Source organism: Odocoileus virginianus, chromosome X (genome assembly GCF_023699985.2).
Source record: "Odocoileus virginianus isolate 20LAN1187 ecotype Illinois chromosome X, Ovbor_1.2, whole genome shotgun sequence".
NCBI lineage: Eukaryota > Metazoa > Chordata > Mammalia > Artiodactyla > Cervidae > Odocoileus > Odocoileus virginianus.
The window spans coordinates 27,438,506-27,461,699 of NC_069708.1; the positions used below are offsets into that span (position 1 = coordinate 27,438,506).

A 23,194-nucleotide genomic window follows, 5' to 3' on the forward strand; every position below is an offset into this window, starting at 1 on the left:
ACCATTTCCCTATTGATGAACATTAGGTTGGTTCCAGACTTTTGCACACTAGGCTCCAATGAACATTCTTAGTTCTTAGTATATAACATGATGGGGATTCTGGATGACAACTACAATCTTCTTTAAGGTTTTGTATCTAATTTTTTCTATAATTTTTTTTTGTCATACATTATCAAGAAAATCCTGATTCATACTAATACATAATTTTGAGTTATAAATGTTTTTTAACAGCCTACTTTACAGTCTCTTCAATTATTAAACTGATCTAGGAGCTTCGATGAGAAGTGATAGGACATTTAAATTCAATGTTGGATCACTAACAATATATTTCCTAATTTATGTTATATAATAAGTATTAATGTCTAACAAGACACTCACAAAACTTACAAGAAGCTCTGAAATCATCTTTTTTTGAGTGCCATTGGCTAAGTGCTTTATATACACTATTGCATTTCATCTTGTTTTCCCAGCTTTATTGAGACATTCTTGACATATAGCATATATTATGTTTAGGTTATACAATGTGATGATTTGACACATGTATTTATTTCAAAATGATTACCACAATAAGGTTAGTTAACACCTTCATCTCCTCATATGATTACCATTTTTGTGTGTGTGGTGATAAAGTTTAAACTTTACTCCCTTAGAGCAGAGTAGTGGTTACCAGAGGGGAAGGGGGTCAAGGAAAGATGAAATGAGTAAGGGAATCAACTGTATGGTAATAGATGAAAACTAAAATTTTCATGGTGAGCACACTATAGTGTATATAGAAGTAGAAGTGTAATCTTGTGCACCTGGAACATATATTGTTATAAACCAATGTTATCTCAATAAAAATGTTTTAATTAAGAAAAGATTTACTCTCTTAACAACCATCAAGTACATAATACACTACTGTTGATTATAGTCACCGTGCTGTATGTGAAATCCCAGAACTTACTCATCTAATAGCTGGATGTTTGTAGCTTTTGACCAACATCTATTTCCCCTACCTCTCAGCCTCTGGCCACCACCATTCTACTCTCTTTCTATGAGTTCAGCTTTTTTAGATTCCACATATAAGTAAGGACATACAATGTTTGTCTTTCTCCATCTGATTTATTTCACTCAGCATGATGCCCTCAGGGTCCATCCAATGTTAAAAAAAGGAAGGTCTTCTTTTTGTTGGCTGAATAATATTCCTCTGTGTGTGTGTACCACATTTTCTTTATTCATTCATCCATCAATGGCTACTTAGATTGTGAAACTGTCTTTAATAGCATATCATAACATGTTGAGTTCCATATTCATTTGGTACCATACAACTGACTATGAAAATGGGATGAGCACATGAATTGAGTAACTGCCTCTGTCTTGTGTTTCAGTACAAGCTCATGTGCTACAGTGGTACAGTTATTTGTACAATTTTCTGTGAGTGTGCACGTAAACTGAGCAAAAGTCTCGTGCACAGCTACAACCTTAAATTACACATTTGCAAAAAATTCAAACATATGTACAAATAATAGAGGTATATTCAAAGACTGCAGAAAAATTAATTAACCTTGCTGTACAAGATAATGTGTCAGTAGACTCCAGTGTGTTAAGATTTGCTTTATAGCATATTAGAATGAGCCATTTAAATGCAGTTTTATTTAAAATAGTTAAAATAATTTTAAATAGCAGTGATGGTTGCACAACAGTGTAAATGTACTTAATGCCACTGAACTGTACACTTAAAAGCTGTTAAAATGGTACATTTTATGTTTTATATATTTTAGCACAATAAAAATAATTTTTAAAACAAAATTCAAATTACAGTTACAGAAACTCTGCAGTATTTTTGTGGGTCCCTGAAGTATCCCTAAGGTTCTGAGGAACACAATTTGAAAACCGCTGTTCTACAGGGTAAATACAGATATCTGAGCATGACATATGCTGTTTCTGATCTGCCCCTAATTGTCCTCTGGCCTCATTATTTGTTACTCTTTATTTTGTAACTTGCACTGTTTTCCTTTTGAACTACCTGTAGTTCCTAAATGTATGATGCCCTCTCTCACAAATATGTGCCTTGACATATGTTACTTCTCCCTCTCTCACAAATATGTGCCTTGATATGTGTTACTTCTCTGCCTGGAATGCCCTTACATTCTTTTTTCCTACTGTTCCCTCCTCCATCAGCATTGTCCTAGTCATTCTTCACAATTCAGCTCAAATTTTCAATTCCCAGTCCCTCCTATGAGAACTCATTTTTACTATCTTTATCTTTTCCTTTAATATTATATTTGCAATTATTTTTTGTTGGTGTGTCTCCCTCCCTTTATATTTTTAACTCTGAAAGTAGGGATTGTGACTTAATCATCTTTATATCTATAATGCCTAGCACAGTGCCTAGAATATTGAATATATTCACTAAATAATGAAAAGGACTCGAATGTATGAGGTGAGAAAAGTGGGAGAGTCCAGGATATCTCAGATTTGCTGTTTGTTGGGTGACTGGTTAGATGGTGAGACAATGAAAAGGAACAGTGCTGGAAGTGAAATAGATTTGCCCTGAAAGATGAATTCTGTGTTGTTCAAGTCTGTGTTATGCAATGTCATGTGTGCACAGCCCACTGGAGGTTATTCAGTCGGCAGATAAAATATAGCTTTGGACAATAGGAAAGAGGTCTGGTTTGGAGATGCAGATTTGAGGGAGTCATTAATACAGATATTTATTGGAACTCTAGGCAAGGATGAGATAATCCAGGAAGAATGTATATAGTAAGCAAAAAGCTTAAGACAGTCCAAAGAGAATACCAACATTTAATGGGCGGGTACTGGAAAGTCCACCCCATTAAGTAGACTAGGAATGATTGAGAATGGGGGATACAATAGTCACATGGCTCTAGAGGGAAGATTTGAGAGTTCAGGATTTCTTTAAATATAGTTTCTACCAACCCCATCTTTTCGGCCTCAAGTCTCTCCTCTTTCCAAGGTACCTGGTGCCTCTAAGGGAACAAATAAGCTCATTTCCATAGAGCATAGAGGTTAGAATCATGGACTTTGGAGCCCAACTGCCTCCATTTGAATCCTGACTCTGCCACTTATTAGCTATGTGACCTTAGGCAAGTTACCTAACCTCTTTGTGCCTCAGCTTTCATATCTGTTGACACAAGGATAATCATGCTTTATGCACACTTTATGGGACCACTGTGAGGGTTAAGTGAGGTAATATGTATAAAGTTCCTAGAACAGTATCTGGCTTATAGTAAACACTATATAAACTTAACTGTTATTATCACTGTCATCATCATTATTGTCCCTTTGCAGGCATTTTAGATTGAGGCTCCTCCATCTTGCTGAGTCAGTTATTGCTCTCCACCTGTACTCTAAAAACATTGAAATCTCTTGCCTGTTGGTACTTCCTCTTCTGTGCTCTGTGATCTTATGTGTTATTACTTTCTAAATTCCTTTTAATGGTATCTTAGTGGGGAAAGAAATGCTGATGGTCAGTCTCCTATGTTTTGAACAGAACTTCGTCTAATGTTCTCTGTGTTCTTTTTGTGTGCAGTTTTGTTACATTGATTCCTGTGAAGCTATATCAGTTTTTATTGGAATAATGTGTGTTTAAATAATTACAATTTTATTTTTTGAAAGCCTTTCATACTTTTCCCCCTTTAGACTTTCGGTACCAAGAGCATAACTATCTTTTCCCGAGTTTTAGAAATCTGTTTTCTTAACATCTAGCATACTGATATTTGACCCTGCACCTCGGTCCCCTACAACCAGATTCTCATCATTTCACTTACACTGTCAGTTCTTCTATGTGTGTTGACTTGAAGGCCAAAGCAGCCATTTTCTTCTTGCAGTATCCTTTTGCTGAAGAAACTGTCATGAGAATAGATAAGGACTGTATTGGGTGCTCTGCTTTCAATGTCATGTAACTTAGCAAATAACTACATTATCTAAGCTTCTCTATCCTATTAATAATAACTTACATGTGGATAGCACTTTATAGATCACATTGGATTTTTATCATAACCTCATGAGGTAAGTAAGGTATGTATTATACCTGTTTCATGGATAAAAGGAAAGTTTTAGTGACTTGTCCAAGGTCATACACATTGATAAGTACCAGAGGCAGAGTTTGAGCTAAGATTCTGTCTCCCAATTAAGTTCCTTTTCACCCTATCACCTCTCAGTAGTTACTCCTGTAAGTCTTGTGACCAATTGCAGTAACAGATCATTCCCTTTCTCTCTGACAATGCAGAGTGTGTCTATACTATCATATTACTTCTGTTTTTCGCCCTAATCTTCTCAACTGTGCTACCTGCCTTAGGCTCATACATGTTTTCTTCTCATACAGAGCAGGGTGTCTCAGCTGTTGCACTATTGACATTTTGGGTCAAATAATATTGGGAGGCAAGGACTGTCCAGGGCATTGTAGAAAGTTTAGTGGCATCCTTGCCCTCGACTCACAAGATGCCAGTAGTATTCCCCCTGACCTCACAAGTTGTGACAACCAAAATGTCTCCAGATATCGCCAAATGTCTTCAGTTCAGTTCAGTCCAGTCACTCAGTCATGTCCTACTGTTGTGACACCATGGACTGCAGCATGCAGGCATCCCTGTCCATCACCAGCTCCTGGAGCTTGCACAAACTCGTTTCCATCAAGTCGGTGATGCCATCCAACCATCTCATCTTCTGTCATCCCCTTCTCCTCCTGCCTTCAGTCTTTCCCAGAATCAAGATCTCTTCCAATGAGTCAGTTCTTCACATCAGGTGGCCAAAGTATTGGAGTTTCAGCTTCAGCATCAGTCTTTCCAATGAATATTCAGGCCTGATTTCCTTTAGAATAGACTGGTTTGATCTCCTTGCAGTCCAAGGGACTCTCAAGTGTCTTCTCCAACACCACAGTTCAAAAGCATCAATTCTTTGGCACTCAGCTTTCTTTATAGTCCAACTCTCATGTGTATACATGACTACTGGAAAAACCATAGCTTTGACTAGATGGAGGTTTGTCAGCAAACTAACCGTTCTGCTTTTTAATATGCTGTCCAGGTTAGTCATAACTTTTCTTCCAAGGAGCAAAGCGTCTTTTAATTTCATGGCTGCAGTCACCATCTGCAGTGATTTTGGAGCCCCCCAAAATAAAGTCTCTCACTGTTTCCATTGTTTCCCCATCTATTTGCCATGAAATGATGGGACCGGATGCCATGGTCTTATTTTTTTGAATATTGAATTTTAAGCCAACTTTTTCATTCTCTTTCACTTTCATCAGGAGTCACTTTAGTTCCTTTTCGATTTCTGCCATAAGAGTGGTGTCATCTGCATATCTGAGGTTATTGGTATTTCTCCCAGCAGTCTTGATTCCAGATTGTGCTTCATCCAGCCCAGCATTTAGCATGATGTACTCAGCGTATAAGTTAAATAAGCATGGTGACAATATATAGCCTTAACTGATTTGGAACCAGTTTGTTGTTCCATGTCCAGTTTAACTGTTGCTTCTTGACCTACATAACAGATTCCTCAGCAGGCAGGTCAGGTGGTCTGGTATTCCCATCTCTTTAAGAATTTTCCATAGTTTGTTGTGATTCACACAGTCAAAGGCATAGTCAATAAAGCAGAAGTAGATGTTTTTCTGGCTTTTTCTATGACCCAACAGATGTTGGCAATTTGATCTCTGGTTCCTCTGCCTTTTCTAAATCCAGCTTGAACATCTGGAAGTTCACGGTTCATGTGCTCCTAAAGCCTGGCTTGGAGAATTTTGAGCATTGCTTTGCTAGCATGTGAGATGAGTGTAGTTGTGCAGTAGTTTGAACATTCTTTGGGATTGGAATGGAAACTGACCTTTACCAGTCCTGTGGCCACTGCTGATTTGATTTAGGTCATACCTGAATGGTCTAGTGGTTTTCCCTACTTTCTTCAGTTTAAGTCTGAATTTGGCAATAAGGAGTTCATGATCTGAGCCACAGTCAGCTCCTGGTCTTGTTTTTGCTGACTGTATAGAGCTTCTCCATCTTTGGCTACAAAGAATATAATCAATCTGATTTCAGTGTTGACCATCTGGTGATGTCCATGTGTAGAGTCTTCTCTTGTGTTGTTGGAAGAGGGTGTTTGCTATGACCAGTGCATTCTCTTGGCAAAACTCTGTTAGCCTTTGCCCTGCTTCATTCTGTACTCCAAGGCCAAATTTGCCTGTTACTAAGGTATCTCTTGACTTCCTACTTTTGCATTCAAGTCCCCTATAATGAAAAGGACATACTTTTTTGCTGTTAGTTCTAGAAGGTCTTGTAGGTCTTCATAGAACTATTCAACTTCAGCTTCTTCAGCATTACTGGTCGGGGCATAGACTTGGCTTACTGTGATATTGAATGGTTTGCCTTGGAAACTAACAGAGATCATTCTGGTTTTTGTTTTTTTTTTTTTGAGATTGCACCCAACTCCTGCATTTCGGACTCTTTTGTTGACTATGAGGGCTACTCCATTTCTTCTAAGGGATTCTTGCCCACAGTAGTAGATAAAATGGTCATCTGAGGTAAATTTGCCCATTCCAGTCCATTGTAGTTCACTGATTTCTAAATGTCAATGTTCACTCTTGCCATCTCCTGATTGACCACTTCCAATTTGCCTTGATTCATGGACCTAACATTCCAGGTTCCTCTGCAATATTGCTCTTTGTAGCATTGGACTTTGCTTCCATCACCAGTCACATCCACAACTGGGCACTGTTTTCACTTTGGCTCTGTCTCTTCATTCTTTCTGGTGTTATTTCTCCACTCTTCTCCAGTAGCATATTGGGCACCTACTGACCTGGGAAATTCATCTTTCAGTGTCCTATATTTTGCCTTTTCATACTGTCCGTGGGGTTCTCAAGGCAGGAATACTGAAGTGGTTTGCCACTACCTTCTCCAGTGGACCACGTTTTGTCAGATGTCAAAAGTCCTACAGAAGCAAAATTGTCCCCAGTTGAGAGCTGCTTCCTATAGAGCTACCTCCTTTCTCTCCTACCTTGTTTTTCTCTCCTGTGACAAATATACCCTTTTAATCTAGTTGTAAAACCTATTGTAACATGTGTTCATTATACTTGTGAAGTTCTGCTGCTGCTAAGTTGCTTCAGTTTTGTCCAACTCTGTGCGACCCCACAGATGGCAGCCCACCAGGCTCCCCCGTCCCTGGGATTCTCCAGGCAAGAACACTGGAGTGGGTTGCCATTTCCTTCTCCAATGCATGAAAGTGAAAGTGAAGTCGCTCAGTCGTGTCCAACTCTTAGCGATCCCATGGACTGCAGCCCACCAGGCTCCTCCGTCCATGGGATTTTCAAGGCAAGAGTACTGGAGTGGGGTGCCATTGCCTTCTCCTGTGAAGTTCTAGTCCCTTTTTAAAGTTAAAATCTCTATTATTTATTTGTTGCCCTAGTGAACAAATACCTGAAGCTTTGAGTAGTACTCTTGATCCTTTCCTCACTTGATCTGTTCTCAATCTTTTATTTATTTATTATTTTTTGTTCTCAGTCTTTTAGAGAGAAGAGGAACTTCTGGTCTTACAACTTTATCCAGGCATTTTTCTCCATAGCCATCCTTGATCAGAACTTTTAAGTCTCTTCAGACATATTCTTCCCAGTCTTTATGATATATATTCTCCATCCATGTCAAGAATTTCTCTCTCAACAACAGGAAGTCAGATGCTCTTTTGTGATGATTTCTTTCCAGAGTGGCATTCTTTTCCCTTGCTCCTTTCTGTTCCAAAACCCCGACTCTCATTTGAAGAAAAAATTCAGCCTTTTTATTCTCAAGTCTGTGCTTCTTGCTTAGATCATAGTATTCTTCTCATAATTTCTTCTCAGGGCTTATCTGGGCTTTTTTGTTGTTCCTGTGAAGTAATAGATGGACATTTTGTTTAATGGGTTTGAAACACCTCAGCAGTCTTTCCTTCACATCCCAGATGGAAGATGGGCCAATAAGATGGCACAATGTTCTGTTTGGCTAAAAGGTGTAAGAAGAGAAAGAACTGAACTAATATGAGGATTAGTACAGGGAATGGTGAGGTTTGATCAATCTCAGCAGGATCTCCTTCACATCATGGATGGGATAAATGGCCCTGGAAAATGGCAGTAAAAGGAAAAGAAAGAGATGGTTGCTTGAGGGAACTGTTTTTGTTTTCATCATCGTCATTCAGTTGCTCAGTCATGTCTGACTCTTTGCGACCCCATGGACTGCAGCATGCTGAGCTTCCCTGTCCTTTACCTTCTCCTGGAGTTTGCTCAAACTCATGTCCATCGAGTTGGTGATGCCATCCAACCATCTCATCCTTTGTCGTCCCCTTCTCCTCTTGCCTTCAATCTTTCCCAGTCATCCCCTTCTCCTCTTGTCTTCAATCTTTCCCAGCATGAGGATCTTTTCCAATGAGTTGGCTTTTCATGTCAAGCGGCCAAAATATTGGAGCTTCAGCATCAGTCCTTCCAGTGTATTCAGCATTGATTTCCTTTAGGAATTGAATTCCTTTAGGATTGACTGGTTGGATCTCCTTGCTGTCTAAGAGGCTCTCAAGTCTTCTCCAGCACCACAATTTGATGGCATCAGTTCTTTGGCACTCAGCCTTATATATTGGGATATTTGAGCATGTGAATAAACTGAAAAGAAGGAATTCGTAAAGGGAAAATAAATTGAAGATCTAAGAGGGAGGTGGAAGATTGAGCGATCCAGGGTCCCTGGAAAAATTAAGGGAATAGAAACACCAGCAGAGGCTGAAAGGAAAATAAAGGTAGTTATTTCCTCCTGAAACAAGGAGAAGAACAGAGGAATCAGTAACAGCAAAGGAAAGACTGTGAAGTGAGGAGAGGGGAGGTTAGGGAGCCCTTGTGAAGAATTGATCACCATAATGTATTTGTTGAAATCATATACTAATAGAGTGAAGGTAGATTTCCAGTCTTGGAAATGATGAGTGTTTAGAATAGCTGCCATGGTGAAGGAAGAATGAAGAAGAGAAGATGGTCAATTAACCAAGGGTTCAGCCAAGGTCAGATAGCATGTTTTATAATGGATGAATCCAGTCCATTTGATTATGTAACTTTCTCCAGCATTACAGTGTAGAGAATCACACATGCATGCATACGCGCACGCACATACGCACACACACACAACTGGTTTAACCTAAGCCTGGGAATTGACATGGTGGGAATGGCAGAAGGTCATGGGTTTAATGAGTGCTTGGGAAAGTATAACTGAAATGACTGAAGGGTTCAGAATAGGTAGTATAAGGCCCAGGAAAGATGATCTACCAAGAGTATTAGAAAGAATCAGTAGGTACTTCCCTGCTTGTCTAGTGGTTAAGACTCCACGCTTCTACTTCAGCAAGTGCAGGTTCGATCCTTGGTCAGGGAACTAAGATCCTGTATGCCATGTGGTGCAGTGAAAAAGAGAAAGAAATAGTGTCAGCAAATTTGTAGCCACAATAAGGGTGAAGAACAGCATCCATGAAAGAAACGGAAGGATGGTAGTAGGATACAGTCAGAGAGGAATTTTGGAGTTAAGGATCTTATAGTTGTTATATAGATCTTATAGATATAGATCTATAAGGGAGTCCAGTGGCTGAATAAGTAAAGTAGAATAGCACTAACAATTATGATGCCATTTATATGTCATATAACTTTGTTTTGTGTAAGGTATCTTATTAACTCCCCACCACAACCTATGAAGTGGGTAGATTTGCCCCCTTCTGTAGAACTTACCCAAAATTGCATAACTAGTCAGTGACAAAGCCAGGATTAGAACCTAGCCACCATTGCCCATGCATTTAAACATTATACTATATAGACTTTCTAAGATAAACATAACCGTGGGGGCTTTCAAGGGACCTCGTATTATTACAATGTTGAAAAAGTAAACCTTGGAATTTAAAAAGTGGAAAGAATGTTTACTCTTTTTGAAGCAACAAGAGGAAAGTATAAAAAGTAAATAATCATACAAGTGGTTGTTGTCATGGTGATCTGTCATCTGTCTGCTTTGTTTCCATGGAAAAGGGCAAGAAGTGCCAACTGACTTAATTGTGCTTTCACCTTTGCCCTTTGAACTTTACTTAACTGGAAGACCAACTGTTTGAAAGAGGAGGAGGTGGAAAGTAAAATATCAGAGTGGACATCTCCAGCTTCTACCAGCATTATGTTTATTCCCATTTCTACCCATACCACCTAGGGAAAATATGGTGTGTTTCTCAAACAGCATAAGAATATTTGATAAGAACACTAAAGATTTTTAAATAATGTTTTTCTTTTATATAGAGCTTTCTGTTTGGGAAAAAAGACACTCTTGGAATAGCGAACAGGATTAAAAGGTTTTCTTAAGATTACTGGCTTAATAATTCTATGGGGTCTTTATTCGTTTCTCTTTCTCAGGATAGGTATATGTTAGATGTTACCAAGCAATTTAAATTTTCTTTCCTACTACTAGGTATTAACATTAACCGAGGCCTCCTATGCTTGGGAAATGTAATCAGTGCTCTTGGAGATGACAAAAAGGGTGGCTTTGTGCCCTACAGAGATTCCAAGTTGACTCGACTGCTTCAAGGTAAGCCCAAAGTGCCTCTAAAAAATAAGAGAGTAACTTAGAATGATAGTGATGAGAACGCAAAGATAGGACAGATATTAATAAAAAGCCAGATTTTTGGACTATTACATACAGAGCTGTCCAGTTGATAAACAGGAGAGAGACCTGTTGGCAAGCAGGCTTCTAAGGTAATGGAAAAATGTCTTCGTATATGGATTTGAGAGCCAAAAAAATCTGTAGAGTGTCAACTGTACTTAGCACTTTGTATCTGGAAATGAACTTGCTTACTATATTTATTAATGCTGACAAGCAAAATTCCCTAAAGAGTTAAAATCTACCTAGAAGAAGTATCCAAAGAATGTTTAATCCTAATAGTGGCTCCTAACTTACTTGGCCCAGGCCCCAGTTGTTTTAACCTGATTAACTGCTAACGTCACAGTCTCACTTAAGGAGGACACATGCAATAGGATGCTAAACTATATCATTTTACACCACAGAAATTCTTACTGTTTTTATATTGATGCAACAGGAAATTTGTACATACTTAATTATTTTCTTACAGCTCTGAGATTGAAATCTCCAACCCAATGGACAGCTTTGCTTGCATCCTACTTGTTGGATTTCACTTCCTTCCATTATTCTTTTTCAGATTCTCTAGGAGGTAATAGCCACACTCTTATGATAGCCTGTGTGAGTCCTGCTGACTCCAATCTAGAGGAAACATTAAACACTCTTCGTTATGCTGACAGAGCAAGAAAAATCAAGAACAAACCTGTTGTTAATATTGATCCCCAGACAGCTGAACTTAATCATCTGAAGCAACAGGTAGAAGGGACTTAACATTTGATGGGGAAAATTACAAGTATGTGAGTGGAATGATAGAGCTCCTATTTCTCAGCTTTTTCTCCACCAGGACTTTAGAGATGTTGGTTAAGCATTCTGTTAGTATGAGGCATGTTAAAGTAACTCCTATGAACATGTTTTTTGGTCATATTTAAGATTAGAGGGTGGCACTGTATATTTCACTGATAAAAATGTGAGCAGTGAGAGATGGGGCAAGAGAGGTATGCAGGAGTCAGATCCCAAAGGTCCTTATATGACTGGTTAAAGAATTATAATAACTCAAATAAACACTATGGCCTGAACTAAAGACAGAGCAATAGAGATAAAGAAAGGGGGACAAATTATTGATAGAAACAAAAAAAAACAAGGAGGTAGAATGTATAGAGCTTACAAATGTGGTTACAGATTTGATGTGAAAGGGTAGGTAGGGAGAATCAAAGCTGGTCCCCAGGTTTTTTTGCTTGGACAACTGAATAAATGGTAGTAACAATCATTGAGTCAGGGAATTTAGGAGGAAAATAGGGGTCAGGCAGGGAAATGGAAATGATGAAATTCAGTTTTGGGCATTTTGAGTTTGAACCTCTTGAGGGACATCTAAGTAGAGTTATTCAAACATGGCTGGGTATGCAGGTTTAATGTAGAGAGGTCTGAAGATACAGATTTGTATGTCATCAGCATTTAGCTATGACAAACCTAGACAACACATTAAAAAGCAGAAACATTAGTTTGCCAACAAAGGTCCGTCTAGTCAAAGCTATGATTTTTCTAGTAGTCCTGTATAGATGTAAGAGTCGGACCTTAAAGAAAGCTGAGTACTGAAGAACTGATGCTTTTGAACTGTGGTGTTGGAGAAGACTCTTGAGTGCCCCTTGGACTGCAAGGAGATCCAACCAGTCCATCCTAAACGAAATCAGTCCTGAATATTCATTGGAAGGTCTGATGCTGAAGCTGAAGCTCCAATATTTTGGCCATCTGATGTGAAGAACTGACTCATTGGAAAAGACCCTGATGCTGGGAAAGATTGAAGGCAAGAGGAGAAGGGGATGACAGAGGATGAGGTGGTTGGATGGCATCACCGACTCCATGGACGTGAGCTCTGGGAATTGGTGATGGACAGGGAAGCCTGGCATGCTGTAGTGCATGGGGTCGCAAAGAGTCGGACATGACTAAGCGACAAAAGTGAGAATTTAGATGGTACCTGATGTTACAAAGTAGATGAAATCGAAGAGTGCCTGGCATGTTAAAGGCACTTACTCAATATTTGCTGAGTGAGCAAATGGCCAAGAAGAGAGATGAAGGCTAGATAGAACTCAGGAGGTAACAACAGTATTTAAAGAAGGGGGAAAGGAGAGCCGACAAGAGAGATGAAGAAAGAACAAACAGGTAGTGAGAAAATCAGTGGTTCATGGAAGACAAGGGAAGAAAGTTTCAAGGAGAGCTATCAAAACTATAAATTTATAAAGTGTAAAGATAAGGGTTAAAAAAGTTCATTGATTATTTTTTTATCAGCAAGAAAGCTATTGATGACTGCAGTGAGAAGAGGGTCAGGGGAATGATAGGAGCAGATTGCTATGGGATGGACAGTGAATGCTAGACAAGGAAGGGGAGGAAGTCGGTAGGCTCTTCTTTCAGGAAGGCAAGATAAAAGAAGAAAGTAGCTGGTAGTTAAGGGTCAAGGGATATAAATCTGTGTTGTTGTTGTTTTTTTAAATATGGAAGAGACTTGAACATATGAAAGAACCAGTTGGGAGAGACTGAGAATAGGAATGAGTTGATAAGGTGTTTTCTTTTAGTTGAGATCCTCTGCACAAATAAAGAGGGCTTCACCTTAGACAGTAGAGGGAATACCTGCCCATAAGACTAGAAGAAAAGTGGTTAGAATAGGAAGGATACAGTGACACTAATTTAGATAAACAAGAAGGGAAATTGAGCGATTTTCAGCCTGATAACCATTTTCTTCTCAGTGAAGTAGGAGACAAGGTTATCTTCTAACAGCAATCAAGCAGATGATAGCATAGAGGGATTGAAGAGACCTCAGAAGGCTTAAAGTCTTGGAAATGGAAGAAGTAGCTGACTAGGAACATGAATTTATGGTGGCATCAGTATGACTGTGCAATAGCTCAATAGCACTGGCAGAGTAGCAGGTAGCGAGATTGACCCCCTTGGCAGGGGCGTCAGCTTTTCTTGGTATAGTGTGCTTCCCAGTGGGAATCTAGTGTTTCTCAACAGTCTAGTGCTCGCTCCATCTCTAGCTGCCTCCTTAGTGATAATAATTACAACTCATTTAATCTGTTGTCTTCCTTCCTTTTATTGTCCTTTATTTCCTTCCTCCTAAGGTTCACTATAGAAAATGTAAGTAATTTATCTGTTTACAAAATCACTTTAATTATAAAGTACCTTATTCAGTGTTGCTTCTTTGTTTGCTTTCATGTGTACTCCTGTTGCCAGAAATGCTTTTCTTCCTGGTCATTTATTTGTTAATCCATTCCAACAATAAATATTTACCAAACACTATTATGTGCCAGGTACTGTGCTGTAATATATTGTTGAGCAAAGAAGACAGTTTCTGCCTTCATGAAACTCTCCTAGTGGGAGAGACAAACAAACATTAAGCACACAATCATACCAGTGTATTATAAACTGGAATAGTGTACTGTAGGGCACTGTGAAAGTATGAACAGGATCTTCTGTTAAATATCTACTCTGAGAAGAAGCCTTCCCTAAGATAACTACATTTGAGCTGAGATCTGAAAGACGAAGTAGGAATCATCTATGCAGAAAAGAAAGAAGAAAGATTCCAGAGAGAAGAAATACATGTTGTTGTTTAGTCGCTAAGTTGTGTCCAACTCTCTGTGACCCCTGGGGTGTAGCCCACCAGATTCCTCCATCCATGGGATTTCCCAGGCAAGAATACTGGAGTGGTTGCCATTTCCTTCTCCAGGGGATCTTCTATCCCAGGGATCGATTCAGCATCTCCTGCTTAACAGGTGGGTTCTTTACCACTGAGCCACCTGCAAAACACAGTAGTGTGTGTATCAAAGTATAATGGGAAAGAGTATTGACAATGCAGCCAAGCTGCCCGGGTTCAAATCCTGGCTCTATACCTCACTAGCTATGTACCCTGGGCAAGTTCTCTGTGCCTCAGTTTCCCTATCTATAAAACAGAAATAATAGTACCTGTTTCATAGAGTTTTTATGAGGGTTAAATGAGTTAATACATATAAAGCACTTAGAACAGTGCCAGACATATAGCATGTCTGCAAAGGTCTTGAGTTAGGAAGGAGTGTAGTGCATTTGAAGACCTCAGAATGCCATTGTGGCTAGAGTAGAGAGAGCAAGGAACAGGTGATCCAGTCTGAGACTGGAGAAGAAACAGAGTCCTGATCGAAGCCTCATGTACTGTGTTAAAAATGATTTTAAGCTAGGTGGCAGCATTAATAATTTACACTTTTGAAAGATGGTATGGCTGCTGTGCACAAATAGATTATAGTGGAGCAAAAATATACTCATGGAGACCACTTAAGTTACTGCAATGGTCCAAGAGAAAGAAAAGTGGTGGCTTGGACTTAGGGTGGTGGTGGTGATAGAAGTGACCAGTGGGTTAGTTAAGGAGGTGAAGGTATGACACCCAGCTTTCTGGCATGTGAAACTGCATATTCACTGAACCAGAATACACTAGAGAAAACCAGGTTTGGGATAGCTGACAACTAAGTGGAAATATTAAGTAGATAGTTCAGTATAAATGTTCTAAATTCAAAAAAGTTGAGAAGATCCCCTGGAGAAGGAAATGGCAACCGCTCCAGTATTCTTGCCTGGGAAATCGCATGGACAGAGGAGCCTGGTGGGCTACAGTTCATGGGGTCGCAAATAGTCAGACCTGACTGAGTGACTAACACTTTTCAGAAATAGTAATACTCAGTTCCCAGTATTACTTATTAATAATATTAATATTTCCCAATAGTAATACTCAGTCCCCTCAGGGCTGATTTGAGGACTAAATGAGACAATATATCTAAACCATCTTCCATGGTGTCTGGCTCCAGGGGATAGACTCAGTCCTTAAAGAAGCTCCCTTTGTTTCAGATTTCCTGTCTCACCTTGACATGGTTCAGAAAAACCCTTTTATATTCATTATTTAATTTTATCATCATAATATGCCAATGAACACAGCAGGTATCTTTATCCCCATTTTAAGACACGAGGGTCTAAGAAATGAATATGGTGGTTCAGGGCTGACTGACAGGAACCAAGTCACCTGATAGCCAGCCCTTGACTTTTCCCACTATCTCTCCCCAGTGGAGTGGTAGTGGCTTTTCAAGGAACAAGAAAGTTCTCCCTGCAATTGGATGTAAGCCTTACTTGCAGGTTGCAAGGGAGAGAGAGCTGGATTGGAAGGAACAGCACTCCCCTACCAGCAGTTCCTTCACTGATGGCCAGCAAATCATCCCTAAGCTTTCTGCCTGAAGGCTCCTGTTCATAAAATGGAGGTAAAATATCAGTTTCTCCCTATCAAACAACCTTGTTCCCTGTAAATGCTTTAGAAATCTGTGTTGTTGTTGTTTAGTTACTAAGTCATGTCCGACTCTTTGCAACCCTATGGACTGTAGCCCACCAGTCTCCTCTGTCCATAGGATTCTCCAGGCAAAATACTGCAGTGGGTTGCCATTTCCTTCTTCATGGGATCTTCCCAACCCAGGGACTGAACCCATGGCTTCTGCATTGCAGGCTGATTCTTTACTGCTGAGCCACCAGGGAAGCCCAGAGAAATCTATGTGGATCAAATGAAATCATATGTGTAGTCATGCTTTGGAAATAATGATGTGACAGTAAATGTAAAATACTAGTGTTCTTGCATTTTAAAAGTTCTAAATTCAGAAAGATCTGTGTTTGAGATGAATTTGGGAGTCACCAGTTTTTATTAATAAATGGTAATTGAAACTATAGGCAGAGAGCTTTGAGGAACTTTATCACCTAAAGGACAGTTGGAGCAAAGATGAACTAAGAAATTGACTAGAAGATCAGCTTGAAAAATAGAAGGAAAACCAGGAAAGTGTGGTGTCTGGTAACCCAAATGCTACCAAACAGTCAAATAACATGAAGACTAAAAAATGCCCATGGGATATAGTGACATGCAGATCATTGGTGATATTATCCAAAGTTATTTCAGTGGAATGTTGTGGGCACAAATCAGATTAGAATAAGTTAAAGAGCAAGTGAGAGAAGAGCTAAAGGAGACGGAGACAGTGGGTGTAGACTATTCTCTTAAACGTTATGAAGGACAGAAATCAAGCAAAAAGTGATAGGAAGTGGGATTGGGGGAGGTGCTTTTAAGATGGTAGAGACTTGAACATGTTTTAATCTTAATAGGAAGGATACTGTAAAAAGAGAGAAGTCACATATATAGAAGAGAGAGGGGATAACAAATAGAGTAAGATTTATCAGAAGACAAGAAGAGTTGGGATCCAAAACTCAAGCAGAACAGCTCCTCTTTTGTCATGAGAGGGAATGGAGACAAATGATTACAGGTGCACTCTGGTTTAAGATCCATCCCCACAAAACCTCCTTTAGCCTGTTGTGGGATTTTACTACTTTGCTTCTTCTCAGAACCCTAAAGTACTTAAGTATACTTGATGACTTAGCATCTTCTGTCTTGTGTTATTTCCTACTTTTTCAGGCCTTAGTCTTGTCTTCATCAACTAGATTGTAAACTAGATAATAAACCACAAGAGTTTATTTTGTGTCCCCCCCACATTGCCTAGCTCAGTGCTAAGTCTGATTTTAAAAAAAGAGAATAGAGGCTCAATAAAAACTTATGAAGATGCTTAGGTAAAAGAGATGACATCTTCTAAGTACTAGTTATTCATGTAGTGCTGATTGTCTTTTTATCATTGAATCATCAACCATGTTGCTTTCTGTAAAACCTAAGATATGCCTTAGATTTCATAGGCATCAAGTAAAATTCAGTTCAGCTCAGTTGTGTCTGACTCTTTGCGACCCCATGGACTGCAGCACGCCAAGCCTCCCTGTCCATCACCAACTCCCAGAGTTTACCCAAACTCATGTCCATTGAGTCAGTGATGCCATCCAACCATCTCATCCTCTGTTGTCCCCTTCTCATTCTCTGTCATCCCCTTCTCCTCCCCCCTTCAATCTTTCCCACCATCAGGGTCTTTTCCAATGAGTCAGTTCTTCACATCAGGTGGCCAAAGTATTGGAGTTTCAGCTTCAACATCAGTCCTTCCAATGAACACTCAGGACTGATCTCCTTTAGGATGGTCTGGTTGGATCTCCTTGCAGTCCAAGGGACTCTCAAAAGTCTCCAACACCACAGTTCAAAAGCATCAAGTAAAATTACCCTACTGCTAATCATGATAATTTTGCTGAGTAGGGATAAGTAGTTTTGATTGATAACTAGCTGACTATTTTTCTTTGCCTTTTCCAGGTCCAGCAGCTACAGGTCTTGTTGCTACAAGCCCATGGAGGTACCCTGCCTGGATCTATAAAGTAAGAGCCATAGACGAATTTTATTATTTTTTTTTCTTGTAGACGAATTTTAAATGTATATTCTAACAGAGCCTTTTTCTCCTTATAATTGTTTCCCCCCTGATATTCTAAAGTTTCTGATAGCACTTGGTGTCAAGGTAGGGATCTTAACAAACTTGCTGTCTATTTAGGACTTAGCTAGTTAGCTTTGAGACAACCTGATATAATAGGAAAAGCATGGGTTCTGACCTCAGAAATTTATTAATTGGAATCCTACTATGAAGAAGAGCTATTTTTCTCCTCCTACAACTTATTTATCTGATTATGTATTTATAGCCATATAGACCCATGGGTATTTATTTTATTCTATGCATTAGCACCCAATACTATCATCATTTGTTTTATATCTTGTTTTATTTTTTGTTTCTTGTCCACTAGGAACACCTTCAGAGTAGCTCTTGTATTCTTTAACACACTGTCAAGTTTTTAAGCATTTCCAGCAGATGTTGTATTTTCCCTGCCTCAGCTCTGGAATCAATCATATGTCCAAGGAGCCCTGTTTTTTCTTTTAATTGCAAAATGATATTTAGAAACAGATCTGGGCATTAGGTGTGCTCATTGTTACTGGGATATCACTACTTCTAGGCCCTCTCAGTGAGCAGAGCTAGGAAATATCTGTATGTACAGTAACCCACACATATATCTATATTTTTATATTTATCTAACTGAATATATGTTAAAAACCATGATTTTAGACTGATACCTCTGATTCCAGTCTAACACTACAGGGTTTATTTTAATCTTCCCACTCTTTATTTATAACTTCTTTCTCCAATAGTGAAAAACCAGCTCTCATTATCTGCATTCTATTTACTTACTAGTTCAGTTCTAGTATACACATAAAATAATTTTGGAATTGCTAGCCCATACCCCTGTGAGAAACACTTTTAGTAACTAGATTACAGCATATATGTACAGTTCTTTTTGTCTTTAGACTTTAAAGTATCCAGGCAAGATACTGTTTCCCAGAGGTACTATTTGTATTCCTTTGTGGATCCCCCTTACATCTTGCTTGGTTGGTTTTAATTGTTTATATTTTGGGTATATGAAGAGTATGTGAAGCATTATTGATGGTGTAAGAGTCAGGGTTTTACAAAAAGATACACTCAGAGCAGAGAAATGCAAATCAAAATCGCAGTGAGATATTACCATACACCTTGTCAGGATAGCTACTATAAAAAAAAAGAAGAAAGTAACAAATGTTGGAAAGGATGCAAGGAGAATGTGGAGAAATTAGAACCTTTGTACATTGTTGAATGGATTGTAAAATGATATAACTGCTATGGAAAGCAGTATGGAGGTAGCTCAAAAAATTAAAAATAGAACTACCATATGATCCAGCAATCCCACTATATCTTAAAGAACTGTAAACAGGGTCTCAAAGAGATACTTGCTTACCCACATATTCATAATAGATCCCATGGACAGAAGAGCCTGATGGGCTACAGTCCATGGAGTCACAAAAGAATCAGACATGACTTAGCAACTAAGCAACAATATATACATACAACAAAATGTTGTTGTTGTTTTCGTTCAGTCTCTCAGTCATGTCTGACTTTTGTGACACCATGGACTGCAGCACATCAGGTTTCTCTATCCTTCACTATCTCCCAGAGTTTGCTCAAACTCATGTCCATTTAGTTGCTGTGCCATCCAACCATCTCATCCTCTGTTACCTCCTCCTCCTGCCCTCAATCTTTCCCAATATCATTCAGCCTTAAAAAGGAAGGAAATCCTATCACATGTTACAACATGAATGAAACTGTAGGACATTATGTAAGTGAAATAATCCAGTCACAAAAAAACAAATACTGTATGATTCTACTTATATAAGGAATTTAAAGTAGTCATATTCACAGAAATGAATAGCAGCATGGTGGTTACCAAGGGCTAGGGGAGGGCCAAAAGGGGAGTTATTATTTAATGGGTGTATAATTTGAGTTTTACAAGATGAAAAATTTCTGGAGATCTGTTTCACAGCAATGTAAATATACTTAATGCTACTCAATTGTACACTTAAAAGCAGTTAAGATGACAAGTTTTATGTTATATGTTTTTTGCTGTACTGTGCTGTCCTCAGTCATTTCAGTCGTGTCAGACTCTTTGTGACCTACAGACTGTAGCCCACCAGGCTCTTCTGTCCATGGGATTCTCCAGGCGAGAATACTGGAGTGGGTTGCCGTGCCCTCCTCCAGGGGATATTCCTGACCCAGGAATCGAACCTGTATCTGCAGTGTCTCCTACATTATAGGCAGGTTCTTTACCCACTGAGCCCATGTGTTTTTTTACCACAATATAAAAAAAGAAAAAAACCTACAAGAGAACTAGAAAAAAATATAGGCAAAGTTCTCTGTGCATATAGGTGAAGGTAAAGAGCATTTTATGAATAAAAGCAGTGACAGAAACTAAAAGAATAGACCGGGGATGGAGAGTTGCTGTTGAATGGGTATGGTGTTTCAGTTTTACAAGATGAAAAGGTTATGGAGAGTCATTGCACAACAGTGTGAATATACTAACACTATTGAACTGTACATTTAAAAATGGTTAAGATGGTAAATTTTATGTTATGCTTTTTACCACAATTTTTTTAAAGAAAAAAATATGTATACTCAGAGAAGTGTTCCTGTTTGTCCCTGCTATCCTGTCCCCATTCCACCCTTACTTCTACTTCTTTACCACCACATTCTCCTTACCCCTGTTTTTAATCAATCTCATTAGTTTCTTCCTATATTTCTTTTGTACAAATGAGCAGTTACTTGCATATTATTTCATATCCCCTTCTTTCTCATATGAATGGTAGTACACTATAAATATACTTCGTGGCTTTGCTTTTTTCAGTATTTTCTAAAAGTCATTTATCAGTGCATAGAAGTCTTCCTCATTCTTTTTTGTACAGCTCCATGGTACTCTTATTGTGTATATGTGCCATACGTAGTAATTCACCTTCTCTCCTATGTATGGGCATTTAGGTTTCCAATACTTTGCAATTACAGACATGCTGCAGTGAATAGCCTTTTATGTGTATATTTTCTTCCTTTTTCTTTCTTTCCTTATTAGCTGCACTGGGTCTTAGTTGCAGCATGGAGGATCTTTAGTTGTGGCATGTGGACTCAGCTGTGGCATATGGGATCTAGTACCCTGACCAGGGATAGAACTCAGACACCCTGCACTGAGAGTGTGGAATCTTAGCCATTGAACCACCAGGGAAATCCCTGCATATATTTTCATATTGTTAGTTTTCTTCAGAGTAGGTTTCTAGGAATGGGATTGCTGGGGCAAAAGGTAAGTGCATGTGTGGTTTTGTTAGATATTGCCACATTCCCTTCCAGGATTATACCTATTTGTATTCCCAACAGCGGTGTGTAAGAGTGCTTTTTTCCCCACAGCTTCGCCAATAGAATGTGTTGTCAATATATTTTCAATTTTTGCTAATCTGATACAAGAGAAATTCTATCTCAATGTTGTTTTAATTTGCATTTCTTTAATCATGAATGGATTTGAGCTTTTTTTCCCAAATGTTTCAGGGCCACTTTTATCTCTTTTTCTGGTAAACTGTCTGTTCATGTGTCCCATTTTTTATTGGGTTTTTTGATCCGTTGGCCCTTTTAAAAAAAAAAAAATGTGATTAAATATGCATAAAAATTTTACCATTTTAAGTATACAGTTCATTGGCATTAAGTATATTCACAATATTGAGCAACCAGCAATACCATCCATTCCCCAAATTTTTTCTTTCATCTTGCAAAACCGAAACTGTACCCATTAAAAAATAACTCCTTATTTCCCCTTCTCTCCAGCCCCTGACAATCATAATTCTACTTTCATTGATTACTCTAAGTACCTCATATGAATGGAATAATACAATAGTTGTCTTTTAGTGATTGTTTCACTTAGCATGATGTCTTCAAGTTTCATCCATGTTGTAGTATGTGTGAGAATTTCCTTCCTCTTTTTAAAATATTTATTTATTTGGCTGAGTCATGTCTTAGTTGCGGCATGGGGGTCTTTGTTGTGTCATGCAGGATCTTTCATTGTGGTGCACAGACTGGTTGTGGCACGCAGGCTTAGTAGTTGCAGCTCATGGGTTCTATAGTTGTGGTGCATGGGCTTAGTTGCTCTGAGGCATGTAGGATCTTAGTTCCTCAACCAGGGACCAAACCATGTCCCCTGCATTGCAAGGCAGATTCTTTTTAGTTTATTATTATTATGATGTTGGCTGTGCTTAATCTTTGTTGCTGTGCATGGGCTTTCTCTAGTTGAGGCAAGCGGGGAGGAGCTACTCTTCATTGCAGGGCACAGGCTTCTCATTGTGGCGGCTTCTCTTCTTGTGGAGCACAGGCTCTAGGCATGTGGGCTTCAGTAGTTGCAGCACATGGGCTCAGTTGCTCCCTAGCATGTAGAATCTTCCCAATTCAGTTCAGTTCAGTTCAGTTGCTTAATTGTGTCTGACTCTTTGCAACCCCATGGACTACAGCACGCCAGACTTCCCTATCCATCACCAACTCCTGGAGCTTGCTCAAACTCATGTCCATCGAGTAGGTACTGCCATCCAAACATCTCATCCTCTGCTGTCCCCTTCTCCTCCCACCTTCAATCTTTTCCAGCATTAGGGTATTTTCCAATGAGTCAGTTCTTCATGTCAGGTGACCAAAAGTATTGGAGCTTCAGCTTCAGCTTCAGCATCAGTCCTTCCAATGAATATTCAGGACTGATTTCCTTTAGGATGGACTGGTTGGATCTCCTTGTAGTCCAAGGGACTCTCAAGAGTCTTCTCCAACACCACAGTTCAAAGCATCAATTCTTTGGCACTCAGCTTTCTTTATAGTCCAACTCTAACATCCATACATGACTATTGGAAAAACCATAGCTTTGACTATACAGACCTTTGTTGGCAAAGTAATGTCTCTGCTTTTCAATATGCTGTCTGGGTTGGTCTTAGCTTTTCTTCCAAGGAACATGCATCTTTTTTTTTTAAGATAGGGAAAGAAGTTTAATTCAGTTTGAGCAATTCTACATTTGAGTTGTCTGACAGAATTTCAGGTGATTTCTAGCAAGCAGTTGGATATACATTTCTTTTTTTTCCCCCCTAATTATTTTTATTAGTTGGGGGATAATTACTTTACAATATTGTAGTGGGTTTTGCCACACATTGACATGAATCAGCCATGGATTTACATGTGTTCCCCATCCTGAACCCCCCCTCCCACCTCCCTCCCTATCCCATCCCTCTGGGTCGTCCCAGTGCACCAACCCCAAGCACTTGTCTCATGCATCCAACCTGGACTGGCGATCTGTTTCACGCT

The 23,194-nt window shown here is 39.1% G+C and overlaps 1 protein-coding gene across 3 annotated transcripts in view; it reads left to right on the forward strand.

The window, feature by feature from the left end:
- Positions 1-23,194, forward strand: part of KIF4A (kinesin family member 4A) — a 128,896-nt gene that overhangs the window by 41,304 nt on the left and 64,398 nt on the right. For all 3 annotated transcript variants that reach the window (XM_020882985.2, XM_020882988.2, XM_020882986.2), the window contains exons 8-10: positions 10,410-10,526; positions 11,155-11,330; positions 17,791-17,852. In XM_020882985.2, the coding sequence (XP_020738644.2) occupies positions 10,410-10,526; positions 11,155-11,330; positions 17,791-17,852 (355 nt within the window). The remainder of the gene's footprint in view (positions 1-10,409; positions 10,527-11,154; positions 11,331-17,790; positions 17,853-23,194) is intronic.